Source organism: Phalacrocorax aristotelis, unplaced genomic scaffold (assembly GCF_949628215.1).
Source record: "Phalacrocorax aristotelis unplaced genomic scaffold, bGulAri2.1 scaffold_34, whole genome shotgun sequence".
Lineage (NCBI taxonomy): Eukaryota > Metazoa > Chordata > Aves > Suliformes > Phalacrocoracidae > Phalacrocorax > Phalacrocorax aristotelis.
The window spans coordinates 1-27,994 of record NW_027441361.1 but is presented as its reverse complement, the minus strand read 5'-3'; the positions used below and the strand labels follow the sequence as shown (position 1 = coordinate 27,994).

General features: G+C 47.1%; 1 protein-coding gene and 1 pseudogene across 1 annotated transcript; both read left to right on the top strand.

The window, feature by feature from the left end:
• Positions 1–3: 3 nt before the first annotated feature.
• LOC142051418 (protein ELYS-like) lies at positions 4–25,326 on the top strand. The gene is made up of 24 exons (XM_075080552.1): positions 4–227; positions 1,437–1,690; positions 4,462–4,642; positions 5,430–5,637; positions 6,909–7,025; positions 7,987–8,071; positions 10,055–10,205; positions 12,647–12,779; positions 12,867–13,048; positions 13,524–13,585; positions 16,247–16,337; positions 16,425–16,514; positions 16,677–16,821; positions 17,322–17,326; positions 17,592–17,687; positions 18,455–18,548; positions 20,023–20,146; positions 20,276–20,332; positions 21,544–21,690; positions 22,440–22,627; positions 22,798–22,942; positions 23,037–23,150; positions 24,295–24,442; positions 24,528–25,326. The coding sequence occupies exons 1-24, from the start codon at positions 107–109 to the stop codon at positions 24,662–24,664; spliced, it is 3,075 nt and encodes a 1,024-aa protein (XP_074936653.1). The 5' UTR covers positions 4–106; the 3' UTR covers positions 24,665–25,326.
• A 1,430-nt stretch (positions 25,327–26,756) lies between these two features.
• Positions 26,757–27,682, top strand: LOC142051417 (olfactory receptor 14C36-like; annotated as a pseudogene).
• Positions 27,683–27,994: the final 312 nt, after the last annotated feature.

Below are 27,994 nucleotides of genomic sequence, written 5' to 3'. Positions count from 1 at the left end.
ACGGGAGATTTTTCACGGCAAAGGGATGAAAGTTCTGTCAATCTCAAAAATGTCGATGGCTGTCAGGAGCCTCTTTTTGCATTTTTTTCTCTATTCACAGTGAAGAATGCGAGACCTCGCGGCTCAGGTAACGAGCAGCCTGCTGCAGTTTCCCGAGGTGACCATTCAGGCTCTTGGGGAAGATGAGCTCACCCGAGGTTCTGTGCTGCGTGGGCGGTTTTCCAGAGGTGAGCCTTTTCCTTGAAATTGGGTCTTGCTGTGAAGTTGTTACTGCCTGGAGGTGACCTGAGGCACGGGGTCACAGTATCAGCTGTGTCAGGTTGGTGCTGCTCAGGTGCGTCAGGTTTTGAGAGAACAGAAAGGATGAACTATGACAAAATGATGAAAAATGTTAACATTAAAACATTAGTAGAGTTAAACTTTGAAAGGACAACAGCCTGCGCCAGTCTTGAGCTATTAAAATAACACGGGCAAGTCCGTGAGCCCTCCTCAACTTCTAATTGAAGGAAAGGCAGTTTTCAAAAAAGTCCTGGTGTGGTTTTGGGCTGTATTTATTTGTACCATCATAACATCCCGTGCAGAACTAGTTCTTCCACAGTGTTAGAGAGGCAACCCCCCCTGCTTTTTCTTTCCTAGCCTGACTAAAAACAGAAGGAAGAGGAAAGCCCTGTTAGGCGCTGCAGCCAGGTTTGCAGAGCATTTAATGGGACGCAAGAGGAGTGTCCCGGGAGAGCTGCTGAGAGCGGCTGAGCAGATGAGGTAGCTGACTTTGTCGGTGATCTGAAGGTAGCGCTGGGGGCCTGCCTGGGTGTCCGGGCGCCTGTGAAGACCATGTAGGATCTCTCTGTGTGACTGTAAGTGCAGTAGTTGAGTTAATACTCCCTTTGTGTTGGAAGTAGTTCAGTGAAACTAAATGTGCTAACTTCTCTCTGTGATCAGCGTGTGTAAAAGTTGAAATTGGCTCCCGCAGTGCCCATTTTAAGGTAATTCCTTGTTGAAGTCCAAATCCCTGCCCAAAGTAGGCGTGTGTCGAGCAAAGTTAGTAAACTAGAAAAGAATTGGCTGAGATTTTGCCATATTTGAAGTATATGCTTTAGGAGTTGTATTCTCCTATGTATTTAGATGATTTCTAGCAAAACCAAGCTGAATATGGTATAAAGACTAGAGACCAATCTATTGTAATCTTTATCCCAAACAACCAGAATTCTTCAGTGCAGGAATGACAAGTCCAAATGCAAAATAATAAGGTGGTTCATTTTACGATGCATTGGTTGAGGATTCAGTGGGTGATTTTCAATAATCGACCGGAATTGGGTAAGCCTCTCTTGCTCTGTGAGGTACTTCTGTTGAAGCAAAGGGGCAGTGATTGTGATTTTCCCGTTGTTTTCAACCCTCTCTTGGGAGTTTGCTTTAGCCAGCCTTTTCTCTTCTTCCAGGGAGAGATGGGCTGGCCTGGCTGGCGTGTGGCCCTCAGCTGGAGGTCGTGAGCGCTGTGACGGGAGAGCGGCTCTCTGCACACCGTTTCAGTGGAGCCCGTGAGCAGCCTCCCACCATCCGCGTGGTGAAGGAGGTTTCCTGGCAGACGGGAACGGGGCTGCTGGTTGGCTTGAGAGAAGCAGAGGGAAGTGTTCTCTGCCTGTACGACCTTGGAACATCAAGCGTGGTTACAGCAGTAGTTCTGCCAGGAAGGGTAGGTCCTTTTTAATGGGGGAAACGTTGTCAGGTGCTGCATAACGCTGTTTCAGGAGCAGCTTTGGAGCGTCTCTTTGCTAGGACGTCCATTTTCTCTATTGTGTCATCATACTGTCACTGCAGAGTGTCCAGTCGAGAGCACCTTGATGTGAAATCGTGGGGTTAACGGTACCGTTATCCTTTGAGTTTGCTGAGAGAGTCAAACAAGTTTTCTGGTTTTACAGTAGAGCACGTAGTTACCTAATTCTCCACTTTGACAAAAAGGCCTTGAAAACTACCTTTTTTTTTTAGCCAGAGTGACAAAGACCTCGTCCTCACCCTGCCTTCAAGTGTTGGTAACATACATGTCCTGAATGGTTCATTATGTCAGAAATACTGTCTTTAAAATATCTCAGACTTCCATGGCTGTGCTGTAGCTGACTTCGGCACATTCCCAGGAGTCTGGGACTAGCAAGCAGGTGACTTTAGAGCAAAGCACATTTTTCTGTTGACTTAGGATGGGAAAAAACAGGATTCACTGCGTTACCTGGCAGGTGGTTACAGACCGACTTTCAGCCTGAAGCCCTTGAACCTCTGCTTATTGCATATGGTGCTTGTGCCGGTGGGATACTCTGGTGTAATGTTGCTAATTTTCCCTGCCTTCTCTAACCCATAAACTCAAATGACGTCCTTTCCCCTCGGCTCCTTATCTGAATGTAGACAAGAGTCACCTTAAGGTAATGGAACATCAAGGTTCACTCTATCTTTACCACCTTAGAATCTGCGACAGATAAATACTTCCGTATTACTCAGCTTTCCAGAGCGTGATTGGGTTTGACTTGCTAGAATCCAGGCAGGGTTTGTTTGTCTGTAGCGCTACAGTGTGATTGCTGGCAGTGCGCGTTTGTGTGGTGGTGATTTCTAACGAGCTGAGCTGGGTTGGTGCTCCGCTGTGTGGGTTTGCCGATCGTCCTGGTAAATCTCAGCGTTTGAGATGGAAAGGCAAGCTGTGTGCTGACATAGACGTGCAGCCATTCAGACTTGTAAAAGCAAACCCGAATTGAAAATATTAATGGTATTAAATTGGTTTATAACGGTTGCATGTTTCAGAGCTCTGGAATGGTATTTTCCCCACTCTTCCTGGTTTGTGTGAGGCAGAAGGGCAGCATGCAGAGTGAGGGAGCTGAGACAGGATTTCTGCGTTCGTTCCCAGAATGAGCTGGCAGCAGTGTAGGAGAGTGTGCAAAGCGAGTGCCTGGTGCCGTGGGAAAATAGGCAGTTCCAGGAGCTTCTACAGGGAAAACTGAAGCATTAAAACTGGGAACCTGTATGCAAAGGTGGAAAAGGTGGATTTGGGGCCAGTTGTACAACAACAAAACGAGACCTTAAAAGAAAAAGAAGTTAACAGCAACACGGGAACTTTGGCTGATTCTGCAGCACGATATGTGCAGTGTTTCTGCTTTCCTTCTGAGAGTCATCAAGGCTTGGAGCAGCAAGAATTCGAATAATCAACGCACTTTTGGTGGTGCTTTGAGTAGCTGAGAAGATTGGAGATTTCATCTGATTTCCAGGAAGTGTGAAACAATATAAAGTTGTCTCAATTACTGCGGGCACTTCTAGGAGTAGAATTCTTGTGGCCCAAAGGAAAGGTAAATGCTGTAGCAGATTGCCAGGCAGCGCAGTCACAGCAAGTGCTTGATACGGGAGAGGAGAGAACTTTGGGGCTTGGAGGTTTGGTCAATTTTTCCCCACCTCTGGGGAGAAAAACCAATATATATAAAAAAAGGAATCCTTGTGGTGCTCACTGCTCTGTTCCATTGTCGTGTAACAGGTTGGTGTTGATGTAAAGCTCCCTGGTGTCACTGTGTGACATTATGCAAGGAGGCTGAAGGGCAGCCCGTGTTCTTCTGTTGTGGAGCCTGAGTGCAGGAGCCCTCACGTGCTGGTGTCTCTGCTGGAGCAGCCAGGGCTGTCCCGGGAGGGGCTGCAGGTGCTGAAAGGTCTGTCTTCATCAGGGCCTTGTACTAAAGCTGCTGGCAGGCGGCTCCGTGTGTTACAGAGCAGCGTGCGCTTCTCCTCAGCGGGAGCTGGCTTTTGGCGAACCAGCTGCTGGGCTTTTTGCCGCTGTTTCGGCACTGAAAACTTTTCTGCTTTCCCTGGTTGCTCTTTTGATTCTAAATGAGGACTGGTGTAACTTTCCCTAAGCTGGTATCTCCCTTCCACTATCTGTAACAATACTCCATTGCCGTGGCAGCGGTGTGTCTCCCCTGCAACTTGGCCGCTGCCGCGTCTGACTGAGAGCCGAGATTTGCCCTAATACCTGTTTGGCAAAGAAGGCGTGGGCTGTACCCCAGTGCTGACGGGCTGGGGGCCGTGGGAGAGCGAGAGTGAGTTTGGTCTTTCTTACTCCAGTCCCTTAAATACGGTCAAGTTTCTTGCATTTAACGGATTTTCTGTGTTGTCTTCGAGTTAATGGTTTCTAAGTAGAAAATGGAACTTGGTAAGCTGTGATAATAGACTGCACCATTGCAGTTGGAGTGAGCTCAGCGAAATCCCTGCAGGAAACCCAGTAAACGGAAGGCAGTAACGGATTTTTGTACCGGACATTTTTGGGGGTTGGTTTGTTTGTTTGTTTTGTCTGGATATAATTGGGATCAATGCTGTGTTTTTAAGTCTTACAACCCTGTATTTACTTTCTTGCTTCTGATGGGCTGGTTCTGGCTTCACTTTTGAGTGATTTCTATTTAGCTTGTCAAAGAGCTTAAATACTAACTTGTAGTTTTCCTGTAGGTAACTGCTGTAGAGCCCATAACTAACCCCGGAGGAGCCAGCGTGAGGCCTTGGCACCTGCACCAGGCTCTGCAAGGGTTTTGTGGCGTGGCAGCAGTGGCGACAGATGTTGGTCATCTGCTTGTGGTGGACCTTGGTTTGGATGATCTCTCTTGCAGTCAGAGGGAGAATGAACCATCGGGTGAGCTTGCGGTTTCTAAACTTGAATGGAAAAGTAAGAAAACTTGTGTCTTTTAAATCACCAACACGCATCCCACTTTGAAGCTACTGCTGTGCAGACGTGTATGGCTGCTGATTACAGGTGGCGGTTTGACATCGTCTAGTCCTGAATGGATTAAAAATGGGAGTGGCTTCATACTCCTCCTAAGGTTACAAATACCCCCTCCCACCAGGGTCCCTCTGTCACGGTGACTCTCGCCAGTGAGGGGTAGGAATTTGACCATCCGAGTCGGTGCAGCTGCCTGACAGGAAGGTGTGTCGGACGTGCCCTATTTCCTGGGAATGTTCTTCTGCTTCTGTTCATTGACTTGGGGCAAAGTTTAGGCTTGTTTTTTAAAGTAAATATGCCTTACCAAAATCCCTGCATTTGACCAAACGGAACCTGTACTTGGTGTACTCGGATTGCATACGCTGTTTTTGCTCTTACAAGAGTGGCCTCGGGAGCTGGTGTCACTTCAAGTAGCTTCACCATGAGGCCCAAACTCCTGATGTGCAGAGCCCAGGAAGAATTTGTCTATGGAGGTTTCGCTTTCACCTGGTTTTGAAATAGGAGCGAGGATACCTGTCCAGTCAGAGAGTTCCTATGTGCTCTGAATGCGTACAAAATGGGAAGAGCAGACAAAGTATTGCATCAATGGGTATTTTGCCGGGGATGGTAGAATTAGATCATACATGTTGTCACGTCAGTGTTTCAAATGCAACCTGAATGGCATAACGCATTCCTTTATTGTGTGATTTTGTGCGTGCAGGTCTAACAGTTGTCACTAGAGCTGCTGCTGGCGTTTCACAAGGAAGAGCAACCGTGACCAGAGCAGGGAGACATCTCTGCCTTCAGTTACAGTGTTCTTCAGGAACAGCAATATCGACCCTGTGCTACATCAGCAGAAGCAACCAGCTCGCTGTGGGTTTTTCCGACGGCTCCCTGTCACTGTGGAATATGAAAACTCTGCAGCGGGAGTAAGTCGGCCTTTGCACTTGGTCACGCCTGGAGGTGCAGGGCTCTCAAGGCTCTGCTTGAGGAGGAAGTCTGTTAATTTAAAGAGCCCTTTTTCAGGGAGGGAAATGTGGAGTGTAATCTTGGAGAGTTTAGGAATCCCCTTCTGAAGTAACCATTGAGCCATACCTGGATTCAGTGGGCCGCCTTCTCCCCAGCGGGCTGGGATTGTTCTCCTTATTGTGCCTGTGGGCTGAGGAACTGCGGAAAGCTCCCTTCTCTGGGTTCTGTCAAGCAGTTAGGGCGTGAGAGAGCTGCTTTCCATAAGGCAGTTTGTTCCACCAGCAGTATTCAGTGACAGCAGGAGTTGTGTGTGCTTCAATGAAAGAGATTGTAGACATTATTTCTCAGAACCAGCTCCTGCAATGAGGGCACCCATTGAAAGGCTGAAGTATGTTAATGATGGGATTGTGGTGATAATATTCTTTAAAGCGTCCAGGTTGAAAGGAGTGAGACATGAAAGCTCAAGAGCTGATCTGTGGCTGAAAAGACATTCTCTCCCACATTTCAGCCTCGACCAAAAGAGGGGACTGACCCATTCCAAGGCAGCGTTGCATGGGAATGAAAGTCTGCTTGGAACACTTGGAGGTGGAATAAGGGTTGTGTCAAGGGATAAGCAACAGAGAAATTAGGGAGATGATTTCAGCTCTGCCAAAGAGCAATCCCCCCTGGAATATCTGACCCAATTCAGATCGGGATTCACTTAAGCAAATCTGCAGTGACTCACCGGGAACTATTGGCGGCATGAATAGAGAGTGGAGGGATAGTGAGGTGGCAAGAATAGATTGTGAAGGTGCAAAGAAGGTTCAGAAGTCTGGAGGAGAAACGCTTTAGATAGTCCAAGTAAAGAAACAAGACACTACTGGTGTTTGGCACTGTTTTCAGCTTGTGCAGAAGAGAGGCTGCATTTTCAGTTCAATATTGAAGCAGGCGACAAGAGTAGGAAGAATCTTTTGCCTGGCAGCTGAAGGAATCTTTCATGTTCCTGCTCCGCAGGCAGAGGAGGAGATAAAGCCAGGTTATTGCCCGTGATGGACAGTAATTTCCTCACCTCGTGGCTGTTGCATCAAAAGCAGTCGCTCCCGTGACTCCCTTGTTTGAGACGGGAGTGTGACCTTCTGTGCCTTGAGGAGAAGCACGTCAGGGGCTCTTTGCTCAGAAGATGCTTCTCCCCTTCTACAAACAGGCAGGGCCACCAGGCTCACCTGCTTTCTTTTTTTTTTTAACCCTGCAGGCACCACTGTCAGCTTGAAGGAGGAAGGATTCCTGTCTGCGCCGTTACTTTTCAAGAGCCTGAGCATGATCCTCGCAACTGTTGCTACTTGTGGGCTGTTCAGTCGACGCAAGAAAGGTGAATAAAAGCTTACTATCGGCCACTGATTTTTCTTTTTTTTTTGAGTATTTGTTCACCTAGAGTTGACCCACGTGTATTTGTTTTGTTGAATTAGCCGTGCAGGAGATTCTCTCCGGTATGGAAGGAGCTGACGGTGCGATTTGTACAGGATGTAACAGGGATGAAGAGGGACCTACTAGTTCCTCCCTGCTGAAAGGCAGCAAAGCGACAGTGGCTCTATTTCTGTGCTGGCATTCTTAAATGGCTTCCTTTGTTTCCTGATGACTGCTTCATGGTTTGCTTGATATTCACACCGTGGTGTTAAGATACCATGGAGCGCAGTGGAGGCTGCAGCTCCAGAGCACTAAAGGTGCGGATCCACCAGCCTGCTGCCCCTAAAGGAGGAGGTGACAGCATGGCCGGTTCCCTGGTGCCAGCCTGAGCCCTGGTGAGCCAGCTCAGCTCGGCTGGCAGGGAAGGTGTTCAGCAGCCAAGTCGGTGGTTTCCTGCTGGGCTAATGACTGAAACGAGGGTGTGGAAGGTGCCGTGTGTGCAGGAGAGGGACTGGAGCTTTGGTGGGAAGGGAAGGGGAGAAAGATCTGCCCCCTTCCGCATCAGCAAGCTATTTACTCAGCTCGGCTGCTCATGGAGTGGCAATCTTTATCAGTTTGACTGTAAAGCAGTTTTGACTGCGAGCTCTTCAATGCAAACAACTGTTCCCAACCATTTTTATTCCATAGAACACCTTGAAGCTTCCAGATTGTATGGGTAGCCTTTGCCCCAGAAGCTGTTAGTGTCCAAATTTCCTCCTTTGTGGTTTGGTGGCTAAATGTGACCAATTCTTAGGTTTTGGGAAGGGCTGTTTTTCTTTTCAGCAAGACAGTGCTATTCAGGAAACCTCAGCCTAGATCTAAGGAAAGGGTAACGAGGACTATAAAGCAGCTTTGTAACCAAATGTCATCATTTATACCTTTTCCAGTGAAGGCGATGCCGTGAGTTTACATCTGTTGCAGTTAGCGTTCGCAGACAGGAGGCGCTTGGCTTCAGGACAAGTCATGTACGAGGTAAGACGTGCACGTTCGTGAAAGGCTGGAAAGAGTCCTTTTCCCTAAGGGAGCATCAGTGAAGTTGGCAGGGAGAATATTGACCATGACAATTCAGAGATGACTTAAAAAGAAAGAATCTTTTGCTGAGTCTTCCTGGGCACGGCCTTTGTCCATACTTTTTGAAAAGAAGTCGTACAATTTCATACCGCCGTGTCGTGTGTTCCAGCCAGAGCCGTCTGCAAAGAGCCCGTATAAATTCAGTTCCTGAAGAGGCAGCAGCTTTTACAAATAAAATGATTCTTCATTTAAACACCAACTGAATGGCATGTAGGAAGAGAAGACAGGGCTTTGAGTAGCTCTGTTTAACCAAATGCAGAGTTGAATAAGGTTCTGTCTGTCTCCCTTCCTTAAAACACGGGCGTACAGCTTTATTCTGTTCCGGTCTTCAGGTTTAAATTCTTGCTTTCCCTTTGAGCTCTGTCAGCAGGACTTCACATGACGCTCACCTGCAGGGTCTCTTCGGTGCTGGTCCTGAAACTTAGTAGCTCTAAAGAGAACTCTTTCTACTTTTTGGCTGTGTTACCTACGAACTCAGCTCTTGAAGCCAGCAAAATACATAAATACAGTAAAGAGTGGTCTGATTTGGTCAAAAAAGTGTATGTAAATTTTTAGAAGTGGCTCCAAAGAGGTTGTGTTTAAAATAGAGATGAACTAGCCTTACCTCTCTGTTATCTAACAGATAGAAGATGCGTTTTTAGAATGTATAATTTTATTCAGTGTTACGCCTGAAACCCTTGCAAAATCTTTTTGATGGGAAAGTAATCTTAATTCAGAGCATGTCTTTCCTGTTGAGGTGCGGTAGGAGAGGATCTGTGCTCTACAGCCTTGATATTTATTAGTAGTATTTCCTAGAATGGTTAAGAGAAAGCTTGCCTGTTCTCAGAGTAGGTGAGTTAAATGTAACATATCAGGTCATACAAGAATGGATTGTCTCGTGCCAGCTCATGCCAGTTCCTTCTAGAGCTCTGAAACTTTAGGAAACTTGGGTAGAATGAGGTACAATCAATTTTTTTATTTTCTGGTAGGTTTTGGAGATTTTTAGCTGCTTAGCTTTTGGTTTTGTTGGTTTTTAACCGTAGAGCTTCTCTTTGTCCACAATCCACACACCCATGTGTTGTAGGGTAGATCATTTGACCAAGTGCTGTATTTGGAAAGACAGTATTTCAGTCAATGCTTGCTTAGCAATTGGTGGTCTCAGAGGTTCCACACAATCCTGCTGGAGTTTCTGTAGGTCTCAAAGTAGTTTGCTGACTCTGTAGGAATTTGTGATCCTAAACGCCTTGCCCACGTGCATGCCATGTCCGCCGGGTTGTTTTGCTGTTGGCTGCACTTGGTGAAGGAAGGGAGGCGTATTTCACCCTTTAGTCCCTGAGGAGGTGAGAGGAGGAGCTGGCAGGAGCTGACGTGGTTTGAGAGAAGAGTGTGACTCAGTAAGAAGTTCTCATGGCTACTCCCGAGGGATGGGCTTTCACTCTAGCGGTGTGTGCCTATAGATAATGCCTCGCAAGAGAGCTTTGGCTGCTGGAAGGCCGTGACTCCTCTAACTTCATCAGTTCTGTGATCAAGTCATGGAACAAAGCGCTTTGCATGCCTATGTATGGCATTATTTCAGGTCTCTCTTTCTAGATAAATAAGTAGGTTTGCGAAGAAACCGGGATGGTGCAGGGAATTCTGCAAAACACATTTAGAACCAATAATGTGAGGGAAATGCTCAGTTTTGAAAATGTGCAAAGCTTTTACAGCCAAACTTACCCGTTACGGTTTGACACTCAGTTCTCTTGCGTGTCAGCTGTAGTTTCTCTTTGCCATCAGATTAAGCGCCTGGGAGAGATACAGTACAATATGCAGGTTCTAGTAGACATAGACATTCTTTCCTACTGAGGTGTAATGTCTGCTTTTCTCTCAGAATGACCTTTCTCTCTCCTGTGATTTTTTCCGCAGCGTTTGGCATCCTGTGTTGAAAAGTACAGGTTGGATCTGGCGGGCGGAGCCTTTCCCCTGAGAGGGCAGGGCAGCAAGACCAAACTACTCAGCTGTCAGGCTGTAGAAATCTTTCCCAACTGCATTGACAGAGAAGACAGCGTTGATGAAGGTTTGTTCCTGATGCCCGTGTTTGGTGATTCTAAACGAAATGGCTTTGGCATCCAAGCAATGAATGCTGTTCCATACCCACAGCCTGAAAGTCTTCAATATCTGTATAGACTAACTTCTTGGGCTTATTTCAAAGGAAAAACTGGGTGCTGAAATTCTGTGGGACTTGTTAAAATAAACCCTATTTTTCCCTTCAATGCTTGCTGACATGCTGTAGCGATGTATGGTGGGGTCACCTCTATAACGCCTGTCAGTCATTTTATTCCTCCAGCTCTCATCTTTGAACAGTAAGATCATCCCCTCCATTGCTTAGGAATGTTCCCTCAACTTTCTTTTTTCCCCTCTTCCAACCTATGCCTGCACCTGCATCCAGCTGGCGGCCGGTCACGAGTGGTGTCCCCCAGGGCTTGGTGTTGGGGTCAGATCTGTTTGATACCTTCCCCAACCACCTGGATGAGCCAGCAGTGTGCCAGGGTGGCCAGGAAGGCCACCAGCATCCTGGCTTGTATGAGAGATAGTGTGGCCAGCAGGAGTAGGGCAGTGATCGTCCCCCTCTACTCGGCAGTGGTGAGGCTGCACCTCGAATCCTGTGTTCAGCTTTGGGCCCCTCACTACGAGAAAGACACTGAGGTGCTGAGTGTGTCCAAAGAAGGGCAGCGAAGCTGGTGAAGGGTCTAGAGCACAAGGTTTAGTTGGGATCTTAGGAAAAATTTCTTCACAGAAAGGGTTGCGAAGCAGTGGAACAGGCTACCCAGGGAAGTGGTGGCGTCACCATCCCTGGAGGGAGTTAAAAGACGTGCAGACGTGGCGCTTTGGGACAGGGTTTAGTGGTGGACTTGGCAGTATGAGGTTTACAGTTGGGCTCGATGATCTTAAGGGCCTTTTCCTACCTAAATGATTCTACGAGTCTATGATCTGCCTGTGCACTTTGCCCTCTCTGTGTCTAATAGGTTCCTACACCTACAAGCTCTTAAAGCAATAGCTTCTGGCTTCCCTCGTCCGGACCGACAGTTAAAACTCCTCTGGTGTCTTTCATTACCTTGCAATAATGAGATGTGCATCTCTGGGTTTGCACATCCAGTGATGCTCTGAGCACATCTCTGAGCCGGCTGCAGTGATAACTTCCACAGCCTTTTGTTTGGGTGTGTGAATGCCCTTCCCTCTCTTCTTACTGGCCTTAACTTATGTCTGCTTGTTACAAAGACGACACTGGCATGACTTTCTAGGCTATTTGTGTTTATTAGCTTTGACTTAGTCCTGAAGAGGCAGCTTCCACCTCTTTTGGGGTGCCATCCTCTAACAACAGCGTGTCAAAATCTAATGAAAACTCCTTTGGATTTTCTCCACTTGTGTCACGATTCTGAGGAGAGGGCCTTCTAAAACCTTGTCAAAAACAACCAACACGCACACCCACCAAAAAACCCAAACCAAAACCAACAAAAAAGGCCCTTTCGGTCCCCTTTTCATGAAGTCTGAGGCATGGAAAAATGCTTGTCATTTTTCTGATGGCTCCTCATTAGCTTTTATCCAGAAACTATTCAAGTTGTAGGCCCACATGAGCTTCTGTTGGATGTGGGTTGAGGTTAGAAATGCAGCTGGCTTCTGATTTATGAAACTAATTGACATCTTCAAAGGCAGTTTCAGCGGCTCACACAAGTGAAAGGGCACAGAAGCTCACGATGAAACACAGTAAAGCGTGGGAGGCTCCCTGAGCAGCCCTGATGAACTCAGCAGAGAACAGAGACCCATTTTGCCAAATGACCTGTCTCCTGGTTCCCTGCTCTGTCAGGGTAAAGGATGCACCCCCCACTTTGCTCACATCTGGAGAATGCCTTCTCCCCAGAGGCGACAGACCATGCCACTTCTTGAGAGAACCCGAGTGTAACATGGTCAATGTTTGATGTTAAACTCTTTGTTCCAATCTCCTGTTTGTTGGGGTTGGGTTTTGGTGTTTGTTTTGTGTGATAATTGTGTTCTTTCATTCTGACTGTGCTGGAAAGGAGCTATTCGTAACACTCGTAATCGAGTCGAATCTGGAAATTAATAATGCCAGCTGAGTGATCAAGTGTATATGACAAGAATTTGTATGCTTTCTAAAAGCAGCAATGTATGTTTTCCTAGGGTGGTGGGTTGGTTTTTTGGTTTTTGTTTTTTTCTAACCATCTTGATGCACTCTTACTGTATGGGAAACTTGATTACCTGACAATTGTGTATTGGATTTGTCTTAGGACGGATACAGGTTGAACTCGCAAAGGGGGGCAGCATGACTGAAACCTATCACAGAGGTGATGCTATGGTGTACATTGTTAAAATTCTTCTTAGTCAAGTGTTGCGTTTCATGAGTGACGTAACAGAATGAATCCAAAATAGAAAGTGATGTTTTGAAAATGTCAGATAGATTGTATTTTCTCCCACTAAGAAACAATGTCTTGTCTTTTCCAGTCATATCTCCTGACACCAGTGTCTCAGTCTTCAGCTGGCAAGTGAATACACGCGGCCAGGAAAAACCATCTACTTATTTGGGTGTATTTGACTTTGACTGCTGGTATCAGGCTCAAATGCCAGGCTCACTAAGGTAGGTTTTTATGAAGCTGTTTTCAGTATCCCTCCCCATAATTCATTGGAAAGTTGGCGTTTAGCTTCTGCGCTTGTTTTCTTTCAGGCCAGAAGAATCCCTTCAGGACTGCCCCTATTTTGCACTGTGGTCACTGGACGCTGTAACAAGCACGACTGCTCCAAACCTCCTTCTGGATGTTGTGGTGCAGGAGCGCAGCCTAAGCTGGAGAGTTCCTCCTTCTTATCCACAACCTGAGCTGTGTTTTCACCCAAGCACCTATAATTTTGGTAGGTATTACACGGCTTTGAGTAGTGATAAGCTTAAACCGAGCTCAAATGCCATTTATTGGTTCTCCTGTTCACTGTTTGTCACGCAAAAAACCCAACCAAACCAAAACACCCCAACCCCCCACCCACCCAACTCTGGTGACGTTGTACTGACCAAGTGTGTGCTGTTGTGACACCTGCCTGACAGGCGGCTGGGTCTGGGGGTTGGGTGCTTCTGTAACGCAGCCCGTGAGGTGGTGCTGGTGATCAAATGAAATGACTCTGGGCTGAAGCTCAAAGCACAGCACCTCGATAGCCCCGGAGGTAAAATTTCTACACTCAGCCATTATTTTTCTAAAAAAGTCTGTAAGTGATGTCATGAGGAGAACGGGTACTCAGTTGTACCTTTCCAGAGGTTGCTGTGACAAAAATGTAAACTGGTGCCACCATCATGGTGAGAGTATGGAATGTTGTCCAACGTTCGTTGTCTCTGCAGATGGCACGTGCCTGCTGAGCTCTGGTGTTGTTCATATGACGTGCAGCGGCTTCCAGAAGGAGGTGAGCTTTTACTGTATCTTTATGGAGAATGTCAAGAGATGGACCTTTCCTAAGCTTTCCATGGCGCTGCTTTCGGTGTCAGGGACCATTTAATGCTCCTCCTGCCCATCCACACGCGTAACTGCAATTGTACCCTACCAGTTTTATCAAATGTAATGTTTGAGGTCCCCTCTTGGGAGTGTAAACCCACCGTTGTCTCCTGTTGAAGCACGATCAGGGCCTGAATGTCTAGAAAGGAAGAGAGTGCTGCTCTAGGAGCAGGAAGAGAAAGTCGGGGAAAGCTGTTCCTTCTCTCTCATCAATGAGTGCAACTGCCTGCGTGGTCCTGAGTTCGGGTTTTGATCCCTGATTACCTTGGAAAAGAGGACAGAACGGAGAAAAGGAAGCATCTTTCCCTCAGAACAACCTTCTCCCCCGTCGGTCTCTCAAAGCATTAGGTTCCGTGCAGAACCTGACGATGGGGGTGTCTCACTCGGATGCGAGTGGCTGCGAACATCCGCTTGCGGGACTATACCTGATCATTTGCTTCCAAGGCAGTGAGCTGCAGCAAACAATTGCTGTTGGCAGCTCTACCCGATGACTTCCCTGTATTTTCCCTTCATCGGTCGGCTTTGCTGCAGCCTCTCAAAGCAGATCTTCACCCCTGTAGCCTTTGCCTTGTGCTACAGGTGCCCAATTGACTCCTCTGGGACTGCCCTCTTGTTGCTGCAACACCTCAGTCACCTTTAGCTCGTGACACCCACCACCTTCTCTCTGCTTTATCCCACCGCAGTGACTTCACCCCCCTCCTTCAGAGGTTTCCCATTTGCAGGGCACCAACCTTTCTCTCTCCTCTGAAGGATTTCCCTGAGAGATGCAGCCTTTGTGATGAAGAACCCATCTTCACCCAGGCAGGCTCCAAGCGAAATGCTGAGCGAGCGAGTCATCAGGCAGAGGAGCACTTAGTAGGAAGGGGAGAGCAGGCTTTCCCTGCCCTCATCTTCCTCTCTACTGGATTCCTCACCAGATCTGTGGGGGTGCGCTGGGGCAAAGAGCACTTGTGCACAGTGTGGTAGCTAACATGAACGTCTTGGCAGGTTGGCCTGGCCCATAGGCTGTCTCTTTTGCAAGCCTGATGTAGGCTCTTCCATTCAGATTGGGTGATCTGATGTCAGCTCCACGTTGGAAATAATTGGGAAATGCAGAAATTTGTCACACCCTTTGCTGAATTGAGACTAGATCATTCAGAGGCTTGTTAGGCATTTGAGCAGGAATTGCTTGTGAATGTGAGTAAGACAAATCTCAGAATTAGGGACAAGAAGCTTGGTTTGGGGTTTTGTTTGCCACCGTAAGTTGTACTCGGTGTGTTTCCTTGTCTGAGACTGGTTTTCAGAAAAAGATGGAAATCTGATGTGTGTATTCGAATGTGTAGAAATGGCTTTGAATGTGATGATTTTATTTAGAAGGGAAAGATACTTCTGAATGTGCTTAAAAAGCCAAAGAAACAAGCAAACAAAAAGCAAAAGCCCTAAAAAGGAAAATTTGCTGAGGGCTCAGTCTTGGGCCCCTCGGGACAAGAAGGACATAGAGTTGCCGGCGCGTGTCCAAAGAAGGGCACCAAAGCTGGGGAAGGGTCTGGAGAACAGGTCTCATGAGGAGAGGTTGAGGGACCTGGGGTTGTTTGGCCTGGAGGAGAGGAGGCTGAGGGGAGACCTTATCGCTCTCTGCAACTGCCTGACAGGAGGCTGTTGTGAGGTGGGGCTTGGTCTCTTCTCCCAGGTCACTAGCGATAGAACGAGAGGAAACGGCTTCAAGCTGCATCAGGGGAGGTTTAGGTTGGATATTAGGGAAAATGCCTTCACTGCAAGGGTGGTCAGGCGTTGGAAGAGGCTGCCCAGAGAGGTGGGGGACTCACCATCCCTGGAGGTATTGAAAAGACATGTAGACGTGGCACTTGAGGGCACGATTTAGGAGACATGGTAGTGTTGGGTTGACAGTTGCACTCAATGATCCTAGAGGGCTTTTCCAACCTTAAGGATTCTATGATTCTATGTTTCGATGATCATTTCACCTGGAAGAAGTATCAGAACACCAGCTGCACTCAGCTACTCCTTAACAGTGCACGTCTGTGCCTGCCTGTGCTTTGCCCTTCTGAAGGATTGCCATGGCATTAGAACACAGTGTTTGAAGCGCCTAAAACTGAAACCTATTAGAACATCAATGTTTCACTTCTTTTCTGTCGTTTTGGGAAATGACAACTTAATGTTTGGGGTGTCGTAACTCCTTCATGTCTTCATAGCCTGGAAAGCTGCTTGATCTTGGCTTCACTGCTTCCATGCAAACGTTGCAGAGTTCTGTTTGTTCTGTCCCCTTCGCGCATTCCTGATGGCAAACTTCTCTGCACCCCATGTGCCATGGGTATAAGCAGGGCACGTTGCTGGGAATAGTTAATTGGAACGCAGTAAATTGAGAGGATAATGCAGAGGCATGCAAATAAAGATTAGAATTAGCCTTTGGGAAGTTGTCATGTCATGGGGAAAATTCCATGTGCTCCTCAAAGCAACAAGCAGCCCAGCCTGTGATGCCTGAGTGAGTGTAGAGTTCGAAACAAGCACTTACTGTTGGTGGTTTGGATGTTGAAAGCAGGTAGGATTCTCCTTTGATTTCGCCTGTTACTTTTAGGAGGAGCAGTTAGAGGCGGTCTTGTCAGCGGCTGCCCAGACAGGTTCTGTAGGGCTTCTGACTGGCTGCATTAAGCTTTGGACATCTAAAGGTAAGACTTGTTATGTGGTTTTTATGTTGCATGGTTTCTTCGTTTGGAATTCTTGATTCATTTCTTTTTTGTTCTCTCTTTTTAAAGAGCAGCCAAGTTCTGCTGCTAATTTAGAGTTGGCCCTTGACTGGACGTGGAGCCGAGTGATCTATACAAAAGGCGCATTTGAGCAAATCTGTGAGTACTAGTGCAGCCATGCTGCAAACCTAGAATCAGTCTTTCCAGTTGAGCTTATTCAGTGATCTGCTGGTAGATGGTCTTGCCCGCAGATCTGGAAGTGCACTTTGAAACTCTGAAATGGCTCTGTAGGCTAACGATTTCATACTTGTTCTTGAAAAGGTGTTGCGCTGTTTGACGGCTCCTGCAACTCCGTTGACCCGGAGAGGTTACAGGCTCTGCAGCACCGCCAGTTGCTTTTGAGCAACCTTAGCACAGTCTTAAACTGTTTTCTAACAGAGGCACAAGAGCTCGCTGGAAAAGGTTTGTCACAGTATTTCTAACTCTCTGGTGTGTCTTATGAAGATTTGGAACGATGCTGGGGCTGTAATTGTGGAAAGAGGAGCTGTTGTTGGTTTTGCTGATTGGCAGAAAGTCAAATGTAGCGGGGAGAAGGGGCTTAAATGGGAGGGGTTGGGGCTGCCACTTAACGTGCGTTGAGTTCAGGGCACGAGTTTGTTGGGGAGCTCGTGCGAGTGGGTGGGGAGGCTGCGTTCAGCAAGGAGCTGTGCAAGCACCCGGCCTGAAATTACAGCAACGGGATGTGGCACTGTGACAAATACTCCCTTTGATTGTCAGCTAGCAGTGCGTAATTGCATGCAAATATTGGGCTGGAAATTACTAAAATCAGAGAGGAAGCCTAAATGAGTAACATGTGAAGTGAGTTGCATGAGTTTCTGTAGCTGTTTCTATTAGAACTTGTTCCTGGCATATTGAGGAGAAAAGAAAAAATCCCTTTGCTAGAGTAAACCTCTCTGCTACGTGAAGAACAGGTGCCTTATCCATGAGTGGATTTAGTAGTTCCGACTTCACTTTTTTTTATTAAACCTTTAGTGAATCTTCTTCTTTGTAGGGGTTGCTTGTGATTGTGGGCTTTTACTTCAGAGAAGGACGTGATACGGAGTGAAAAATGCACAGGCAAAGATTCCTACCGTGTTATTTTTCTACTTTCTCTTTAGTGCAATGAGGGGAGTTTTATAAAAAACAAAAGAAATTGCACACCAACAGTCCTCTTAAGCTTCTTTTCATGTTTTGCAGACTTGACAAACAAGCTGGCGGTGACCAGCCTCGCAGCTTTGTATGCACGAGTGGTCCTCTGGTTCTGTGGGTCCCGTCTCCTGCCAGAGGGCTCAGGTAAGCCTAAACTGTCACGCATCTGTAGCAGTCAGTGCTTCCTATGAACACGTGCTTCCCCGTGGTTTTGTCAAGGCTTCATCAATACCAAGTCGTGCCGGTTCAGTGACAGCAGATGCTGAAGTTCTGCTGCTGAAATTGAGATTTCACTGTTTTTTCAACTCCGTCGTGTAGAATGATGGAAGCAGTTTCTTTCTGGGGTGTTTCTCAGAAACAGCACTAAGCCTCTGAGTGAAGGAGTTGCTCGTGCCCACAGCTTGAAATCCTTGGGATTGTAAACAAGTAACTCCTAAAGCACCAACACGGGAATGCTTGATTTTACAGTAAAAGCCTGACGTGCGTGTTTTGAACTTTTTACGGATTGTTTGAGGAAAAAATACACCTTGGAAATAGTTCACCATTTGGATGGGTTATAAACCCTATTGTCAGCCTTAACTGTCTTACGCATGTTCACATGACATGTTTAAAAACCCATTCCCTTTGAGAATTGGGGGGTTTTTTTTAGAGTGAACTTCAGCTGACACTACATGTTCTGGATGCTACATCACCTGTAAGCTTGAAATGGCACTTAGGACAAGGAGGAATTGACTCCTGTGTCGTAGGTCTCTTTTAGCAAAGGCAGAAGGAGGATGGGCTTCTTTCAAAGTCGGAGGCTGGCCTGTGCTTTTGATGCTCAGCTTGTGTGTTCTTCTGTCTTTTTAGTCAAAAACTGTAGGTTGAAAATGTGATATGACTTCTTTAACTTACTTCTTATTTATTGCCTGTAGGTGATGAGATGCGTTTCTCTAGACCTTTCTACAATTATCCTCTGATTCGGAGCTACTACGCTGGTCATCGACAGAAACTGGAGCGTTTATCAAGGTAGGACGTGCAGGAAAGCTCTAGAGCAGTTCCGCTGCAAATTCAGAAGCGGCAGCAAGTGGCTTTTCCATCAGCAGCTGTATTTGCTATGCTTCATGCATTTGCCGGCAACACTCTTGACTGGAGTGATGCGTGTGTCCTGCTGAACAGAGAGGTTCCTTTCCTGTGTTGAAATGTTGATATATACCTCTGCTTAGTGCCCTTTGTTGGTATCATCATTGTTTAGACGTGCACGTAATTCATTGGCAATTCTGTGTCATTTGTTACCACTGGAAAAGGTCGTGTGGTGAGGACAGGATCAGTCACGGCCAGGTCAGCAAGGCACGGCCTTTGCAGAGCAATTGTTCTGGACACAGAAGAAAGCATGTTTTAGAAAAAAAAAACCAAAAAACAAAGCAAAAATAATCTCTCTCAATGACCAGTGATAGATGGTGATAAGGGGATTGGCCCAAATCTCCTACTCCCAAGCACCGCGGTGTCATTGAAGGAGATGGGCAGAGTCACATGCAGCTGGCACAGCCAGCGCGCTCCTGGCTACTGGATAAAAGTGCCTTCCTCACGGGAACTGCCTTTCCTGGGCTGGCTCACGAGCATAATGGTGATGTGCCTTGGGTTAGGTGAGAACAGATTTTTCTTTGGCAACTGTTCTGTAACCTAAAGAAAGTCCTCAAGTAGCCGTGGCTGTGGCACCGTGAGCAAGGTGCAGCAGGAGGAGTCCAGGTGGAAGCTGCTCTATGTCAGGCGTTGGCTTTCAAGCTCCTCTTCCTGCGCGTCCTTCTCAGGTAACTCTCGTACAGGCTCACGGGCTCCTTAGAAGCACCACCTCCAGCGTGCTGCTTCTGCTCGTCCTCCTCGGGAAATGAAAGGCTGGCGTCGCAGCCCGCAGGAGCCTGCGATGGGCTTCTGAGCAATGCCGTGTTTAACAGGCCAGCCCTCCGTCACTGTGATGGCATGTGCAGAGGCACAAACGTGCTGCTTCAGGTGATACCAGAATTCAGCTGTGGGCTCAGCTTTCTGACCGTGACTGTTTTTCAGTAACAAAAGCGAGGTGCTGAGACCAAAGCCTGACATTTCCGTGCTGTGGTCTCACCGCTGTGTGTGGGAACGCTCCCACTGGAGGCATGGGGTTTGGGTTAGCTTTGCTCACACTGCCCTTGTATTACAAGTAATGCGGCACAAAAGAAAACCTGAAAACTAAAAGGTCGCTGCAACTTTCCCCTTAATAAGGGAGCTTTTTGGATTCCTATTTGGAGCTCCTTTAATAATTCACTAGGATCTAATGAGCACCTTTCACCTGACTCCGAAATTTCTTTCCAGTCTATTTCAAGTCACGATCATGCCTTTGTCTGTTTGTTCCTTTCTTGGAGTCGTGGGAGCTTTAGCTGGGTTTGTTTTGGCTGGAGGAAATCTGTGACACTGAGAGGCCAGAATTAGTGTTTTCCTCTGTGCAAATCCTCGCTACGTTTTGTTCCAGAGGAAAACGGGACTCTGACTGCCTGATGGTCGATGGCATGGTTTCCCAGTTAGGAGACCGAGTTGAGAAGTTGTGGCAGAGAGATGAAGGAGGAACGGGGAAATACCCACCTCCTAGTTTACGGGTGAGTGTTGTGTTCGCTGAAGGCAACAACAACAGCCACAACAAACCCCAGCCCCAGCCCAGCCCTCCCCCAAAGCCAATGATTTCTCAAAGAGAGGAGTTTTAAAAAGCTTCTACCTTTTCATTCCAGGCACTGCTGGAGCTCTATTTGCTAGAAGGTGTTGAAGAAAGCCACAAACATGCAATCGTATCCCTTGGAGTTATTTCTGTTACACCTCCAGTATACGCGCATCAGGGGTCTGAAATGTCTGTCACCTACGTGTTCGATGCATTTTCTAATTTGTGCTTCAAACACACTGCGGATGAACACGTGTAGTTAAGAATTAAGTCGCAGACAGAAGCATTGTTTGATTTCTTTGTACTGTGGATTTTTTAGGAATTTTTAAAATGTTTTGTTGCAAAGTCTTTTCTGCTATGAGGAAACAGGTTTACTAAGCAATATTAATGTAGAAAGCTCCCTAGATTTTCTCAAAATTTAGACACAGTTTTCATTTTTGAAGCACCCACAGCTGTAGCAAACAGCTGCTTCCTCGAGCGATGCACTAGAATGTGCTGCTTCAGAGCAAAAGGATTTCTGACAGCGGTTTACCAGGACCTGATTTTGCTGAAATCATCCATTTTCCAGCACAGCTAAGAGGGCTTGCTTTTGTGCTGTTACAAGTGCAGGCACACAGAATAATAGAGAGAGAGAAGGGAAAAGTCATTGGGCAGAAACTGAATTTTTAAGCTGCCGAAATACACTGTGTTGCTTTTGTTGTGTGTTGCCTGAGCCGAGAGGGGAGCCTAGAGAGCAGGGGCTTTAAAGCTGTTGCACCCCGGAGCTCTCTGATGAGAATAGACCCCCCAAACCAGCTGTCAGAAAGAGAAAGTGACACTGCCGATGAGTGATCCACATACTGGTTTAAATCCTGTTTTAATCATTCAGAGCTAAGCTGTGCTGTAAGGACACCCTAATTTCACTTGTTTTATATACGCTGGAAAGGAGGGAAGAAACCAGCTGTAGAATTTGTTTGCTTTAATAATCAAGCATTGGCCGTTCTCGTGTTTTGAATGTCTAGCTGGTGGCTCCAGTGACTAAAGAGGGAGCCTGAGTTTCCAACGAAACTGTTTAAATATCGAAAGGCAACCTTTCTGAATGCCTTAGAGAAATCAGAGAGTCTGTCTTTCTGGTTATTTATTCAGAATGCAATTTTGTTGTTAGGGCCTGACTATCTTCAGGTTGCAACAGCATAAAACGGCAAGACTAATACATGAGTATTTTCTGCGTCCTACCACTATGTTATTCTTATTTCCTTTTATTATTTATTCCTATTATATTAATCATAGGAGTAATATTATTTCATGTGATAAATTGTTGTTCTTGCAATTTGTTAGCCTTAATTAGATACTTGATATCAGACAATTTACTTGCTGCTAGACATCATGCATCCCTTTCCAACTAAAACAGAACCTTCCGTCGACTCCTTCGCAGCTGCCTTTGCCATCCCTTGGAGCCTTGTTAAGCTTATTCGAGGTTTTTGGCTTCTAGACCACAAGGATTATGATGTAAGTATGTGACAGTTTAGTTGGGCACACATTGCAATACAATGCTGTGATCTATCAAATGATGTAAAAACCCTGGTGCTTAGCTAATAACAGGTGATAAAACATGGGAAGCTTCTTTTGTAATCCTGCTTCAGCAGCACCTTCAGCAATACGTGATGATCTGCAGTTTGGTTTTAATTACGTTGAGAGGAAATGGATTAAGACAATGAAGAAGTCAGCGTTAATAATGCTTGAGATGTGACTTGCCAAAGCCGTCTGTTCAGGTTGTTCTCAGCAGAGCAGTCGAGCGCTTTCTCAAAAGCAGTGGTTTGGGTACTTTAACTATTCAAACTACCATCCTGGCAGCAAGACTTGAGACAGAACACCGCAAAAGTGACTTTTCAATCTAATCCATGTTCCCTCTGATGCTGAAGGTTGTTCTTTGCCCGTCACAATGTTAATATAACCTGTTTGCCTGGGAGAATGACTTGTCTTTATAAGAGGTGATGTTTGCCTACGGAGATTTGGTTATCCTGGCCAGGTGTGAATCACTCCTGTCAAAGGACTCCCTTTGTTCTGTACGGCTCACTGAATATTTTTTTCTGCAGACTTCAGCATTTATATTTACCTGTCCGGTACCAAGCCCTTCATTAGTCACCATCTAACTTTATTCAACAGAGATTCACCCTTACCGAAGACACTTTTGAATCGTTTTGTTGTGCGTGTGTGTGTCTATGTATCTTAAGAAACCTGATCTCTACCTTCTGCAGAACTCCCTGGCCCTGCTGGTTGAACCAGCTGCAACCAAACCTGTGTCGTGGCAACACGTGCGAATTCTTCGGTCCCTCATGTGCCAAGGAGAGCATAGGCGAGCCCTCAGATACATGCAGGTGATGAAGCCACCATTCTCAAGCAGTTGTGAAGAGCGGCTTTTCCTCACTGTGCTGTTGTCCAATAGGTAAAGAAATATCTGCCACCATTTGGCACTCAAATACTGTGAAAGGTGGAGAACAAACACTAGAAATCACAATCCCCTACACTTCCTTTGAACTTTGAGCACAATATTTGTGGGGCATCTTTTTGGTGATACCATTAATATGCCTTTACGTCTCACAAAATTAACTACAGGTGCATGGCGGAGGCTTGGGCTCTGCTGCAGGAACACACCACTAAGTTAAAGGAGGAAGAGCTATTAAAAGACATGTATGACATCTGTCGGGAGATGGGACTAGTGGAAGACTTCCTGAGGCTGCCTTTCACAGACTCTGAACAAGTAAGTGTGGGCAAGAGGAAAATCTGAATCCCTTCTTTGCCAAGAGAAGAGGCAGGGTCATCATATATGTTTTAAAATGTGTTATTTCTCGTAGAAGTGTTTGGAGAAATTTTTACGGACTCATGAGATTCTTTTAGTCCAGCATCTGCAGCGTGCCAACTGTACGGCAGCACCACAGCTGAACCAGGCGATGAACGTTCATCTCATGGTAAGCGTAAAAGTCCTGCCAAGTGTGCAAGGTTCTCTTAGGGGTTACTGACCGGTTCTGAGACTACAGATAAAAATCCTGCTTTGTTTTTCACACTGTTCTTTAAAGTTCTAGGAATAAGTCTCTTATGTTACAGCTGAACCTAAAAGTTGAACAAAAAATTTCACTTCTCCAAAGCGACCCTGTGAAGTTGGAAATTCAGTGTTACAGGCTGTTGTTGACTCCACGTCAAAGAGTTTGTTTGTGTCTGAGGATTAAATAAGTATCTTTCCTGTCAGCCACTCTTACCATTCAGTTATTCAGGGACGTACGTTATATAGGGTTCGGATTATTGGAAGTTGTTTGGGTCACTGTGGAATGAAGAGTGTGTTGTATGTCATCTCCTGTATCTCACACGCAGCTCTGGGTGCCAACCCACAGGCAACATTTGCATCATGGGTTGTTCTTTTTATTATTTCCTCAAGTTATAGCGTGAGGTCTGCAATTCCACAGCTTTCGTTTTACCACTTTTTGGACAGAAATTCTTACCTAACTTCTGTATCTCAAAATAGGCATATCAAATTCTGTGTTATGGGAACTTCTGTTGTGGTTCTGTGATCCATGTGCTGCTTTCCGGAACCATAGTTCTCCAGGGAAGCAAACTTATGGGGTGGTTCTGGAAGGTTGAGGTCCTGCATTTGAAAGCTTCCATCCAGGGGGAAGGGGTGTGTAGGTAGCTTTCTCTTCCTCATTTTAATCCTCACTTCCTCTTGTCCAACGTAACCTGCCGCTGCCCTGGAGATTCAGTCACCTGGGGCAGTGGCGTTTCAGGAAAAACAAGGGAAAGGCTGCTGTTTTGTCAGCCACGTGAAACTTGTGGGTGCTGACAAGTGTGTCAGAATGAGGTTCTGCAGGGTGCCGGCATGGTTTTACCTTAAAGTTGTAGGTTCTGCTATTATTCTAGTCTTCCTTCCACTTGGCTAAAAATTCCGGGTGAAGCTGGTGTGCGCTGATGGGCAGAACTGGCTGCCGTTCTGTGCAGGGGGTGTATTTTACTGCACCTGTAGAGGAAACCTATTCCCTAATTCGAAATAGCACCGACAGCTCCGTGCGATGAACTTCTTGTAACTATTTAGCTTCTTGCTTTACGCTTCTCGTTCATCAGAACGACTGTGCTCCTCGCTGGAGACAGAGAGCAGTTGCCAGAAATTCTCTCTCAGCCCAGCACGGCAAGACCCTTCCTAGAGGTCAGAGGCAGCTGGCTGTAGAGAGAGCCAAGCCTTACCATCTGCCTTCGTCCGGACCAAGAGAAGGTAATTTTTAGGGGGGGAATATAACGCACAACTAACCATCGCTCTGATTGCACAAGGCTGATCGTTTTTCCCTCGTGCTTTACAGCCGCAAGACCAAAGCCATTCTCGACAGTAACAAAACCAGCTAATACAGGAAATGTGCATCCAAGGGCACCTTTCAGCAGTCGTGTGTTGGCCAAAGTTAGAGAGTTATGGGTAGGAAATGAGCAGAAACCCAGTTGAGAGAGAGTTTTTCTGTTATGATAATGTTTGTTATGCAAAAAACATATATTTATATTATGGTAAATATGTTTAGAGAATTTAAGAGAGCTGAAACTAAAACCCTGATTACCATCAAGCTATTGGTGTATGGATCTTGCTAGACTTGATTGTGTGATCAGATAGTAACCTTTTCCCACTTGCTGACATTTTTCTGCCTTATTTACTTAAAAATAGGCAGAACGATAAAGAGCAGGAAAGAGGCCTGTAGCTGTCAGATGTTTTTCCTACAGGTGGTGTGGCCAAATCAACCTCAGTACTGGTATATTTGGACTTGAGGGCAATGAAGGTCAGTTACTGCCCTTCTCTACTGTCCTTTTGCCATGAGAAAAGACCAAGACATTGGCCAGATCGTACTACAAGAACATGCCCGGCGTGCAAATAAGGCCGCAGATAACTAAGTAGTTTAATCCCCCATCAGAACCCCTTCTCATGGAAGATGACTCTCAGGGTTGTCAGCGCAATCCATGTCTTTGCTCCAATTTCATCCCTTCCCATGTAACCAACCATAAATAGCTTCTGGTGGGGAAGAAACAAGCTCCAGGCAGAAGCCAACCCATAGCCTCTTGTGAGTTGTTAGGCAATGCTTGTAACCTCTTAGTCTAGGCCAGTTGGCAAATGCTATGAAATAATAGAATTTCTCGTAGTAAGATAGCATTTGTTTCTTATGTTGTTGGTACTTTTGTCTTCTGTGCAAAACTTGCAGGTTTCCATCGCAGGAATGCTGTTCTCACCAAAGCAGTCACGATAATGAGTGCCTTTGAGATGCTCGGAGAGAAATGTTCTGCGGTTCCTTCTGAATTACAGCTGTTCCTCAAATAAAAAGCGTTTTCCAATGCACTGAGCTGTGTGGGTGACCCATACGTGAGGTAGAGGGAAAAATGCAGGTGACGGTTCCTGATGTGCCTGTTGGTTCAGGTCACTCACTCCTGGGCTGTGCATCACCCGGCGTGGTTCAAGAGCAGGCTTATCCCACAGCAGCCATCGGTGTGGTGTGCCTTGCTCTCGAACTTGGTTTAAACCCAGACGAAACCATGGATTATTAGTGAAAGCCTGATTGCTGGTAGTTTGATACTACAATTGTAATGTTAATAGGCAGGAAGAGAAGGATGCAGGAAGTCGGTGTGTGACCGGCTCAGGGAAGAGCCCATGAGCGACGATCGGGTATGGTGCGAACAGAGGCTGGGTGCCCGTTGTGCGCCAAGAGCTCTTCAAAGCCCCCCGCACTCGGGAGAACCACAAGCAGTGCCAGGTGGGATTAGCACAAAGTGATGCTACATGGAGTAAATGGGTCGCACTGATCACCCAGCGGGCTTGAATAGGAAACCCCAGCGGCCCAGGAATCCTGGAAGTGACCATGGACTGGGCAGAGGGCAAAGGCTTTGGAATATCCCCAGAGGAGGGGGTGCCACGTGCTGAAGAGGCCCCACTGTGGAACAAACTGCCAGAAAATGAGCAGCAGTGTGCCCTGCTCACTGATGGGTCCTGTCGCCTTGTGGGGAAGCATCGGACGTGGACCATGGCTGAAATACAGATATGGGCAGGCCCGGCAGATTGACTATATCACACTCCCACAGAGCCGCCAAGGCAAGCGCCATGTGCTTACAATGGTGGAAGCAACGCCCGGCTGGCTGGAAACATACCCCGTGCCCCACACCACCGCCCGGATCACTCTCCTGGGGCTCGAAAAACAAGTCCAAGTCCTGTGGCGACATGGCACCCCAGAGAGAACTGAGTCAGACAATGGGACTCATTTCTGAAACACCCTCACAGACACCTGGGCCAAAGGGCACGGCACAGAGCGGGTGTATCACACCCCCTGTCACGCACCAGCCTCTGGGAAAACAGTCTGGGTTCTTCCTGCCTCAGGCAAAGGCAAACCCATTCGTGGCATTGCTTTTGCTCGAGGACCTGGGTGCACTTGGGGGTGATGCGGGAGGATTGACGAGTCCCGCTACCGTCTTTAAACCAGAAACCAGACATAGTTTTTGCTCAGAGAAACCTGTCTTAACTTGTCTTTGTCTTTTCCTATAGGACCCATACCCAGAGGCAGCAGATGTCGAACAGCAGCTCCATCACCCACCTCCTCCTCCTGGCATTTGCAGACACGCGGGAGCTGCAGCTCCTGCACTTCTGGCTCTCCCTGGCCATCTACCTGGCTGCCCTCCTGGGCAACGGGCTCATCATCACCGCCGCCGCCTGCGACCACCGCCTCCACACCCCCATGTACTTCTTCCTCCTCAACCTCTCCCTCCTCGACCTGGGCTCCATCACCACCACTCTCCCCAAATCCATGGCCAATTCCCTCTGGGACACCAGGGACATCTCCTACATGGGATGTGCTGCACAAGCCTTTCTGTTTGTCTTTTTAATGTCAGCAGAATTTTTTCTCCTCACGGTCATGGCCTACGACCGCTACGTGGCCATCTGCAAACCCCTGCACTACGGGACCCTGCTGGGCAGCAGAGCTTGTGTCCAAATGGCAGCAGCTGCCTGGGCCACTGGGTTTCTTCTATGCTCTGCTGCACACAGCCAGTACATTTTCACTCCCCCTCTGCCAAGGCAATGCCCTGGAGCAGTTCTTCTGTGAAACCCCCCAGATCCTCAAGCTCTCCTGCTCGGACACCTACCTCAGGGAAGTCGGGATTCTTGTGGTTAGTGCCTGTTTAGTGTTTGGCTGTTTTGTTTTCATCCTTTTCTCCTACGTGCAGATCTTCAGGGCCGTGCTGAGGCTCCCCTCTGAGCAGGGACGGCACAAAGCCTTTTCCACGTGCCTCCCTCACCTGGCCGTGGTCTCCCTGTTTATTGGCACTGGCACATTTGCCTACCTGAAGCCCCCCTCCATCTCCTCCCCATCGCTTGACCTGGTGGTGGCAGTGCTGTACTCGGTGGTGCCTCCAGCAGTGAACCCCCTCTTCTACAGCATGAGGAACCAGGAGCTCAAGGATGCAGTGGGGAAACTGATCACTGGATGTTTTTCAGGTGCAAGAAACTGCTTGTTGCCTTCTCCACAGCACTCAGAATGGAACTCATGACAAGCCTATTTTACCTTGAAATACTTTTGGGGTGTGTGCAAGTGCACAATAAAGTTTTATTATCTATCCCACTTCTAATTCACTGTCTACTGTTGAATTTGACCCAGAGATTGTGTAAATGAGGAACTGTGCTCTCTGTGTATTTAAACAGAAAAAAAAAGGACTCTGCATCAATTTTTTTGTGCAAGACCCTTCCTCTGAGACCTCTATGAAGCTGCAGGGGCCGTGCCTGTGGACATAGGTGGGGGGAAAAAGAGTC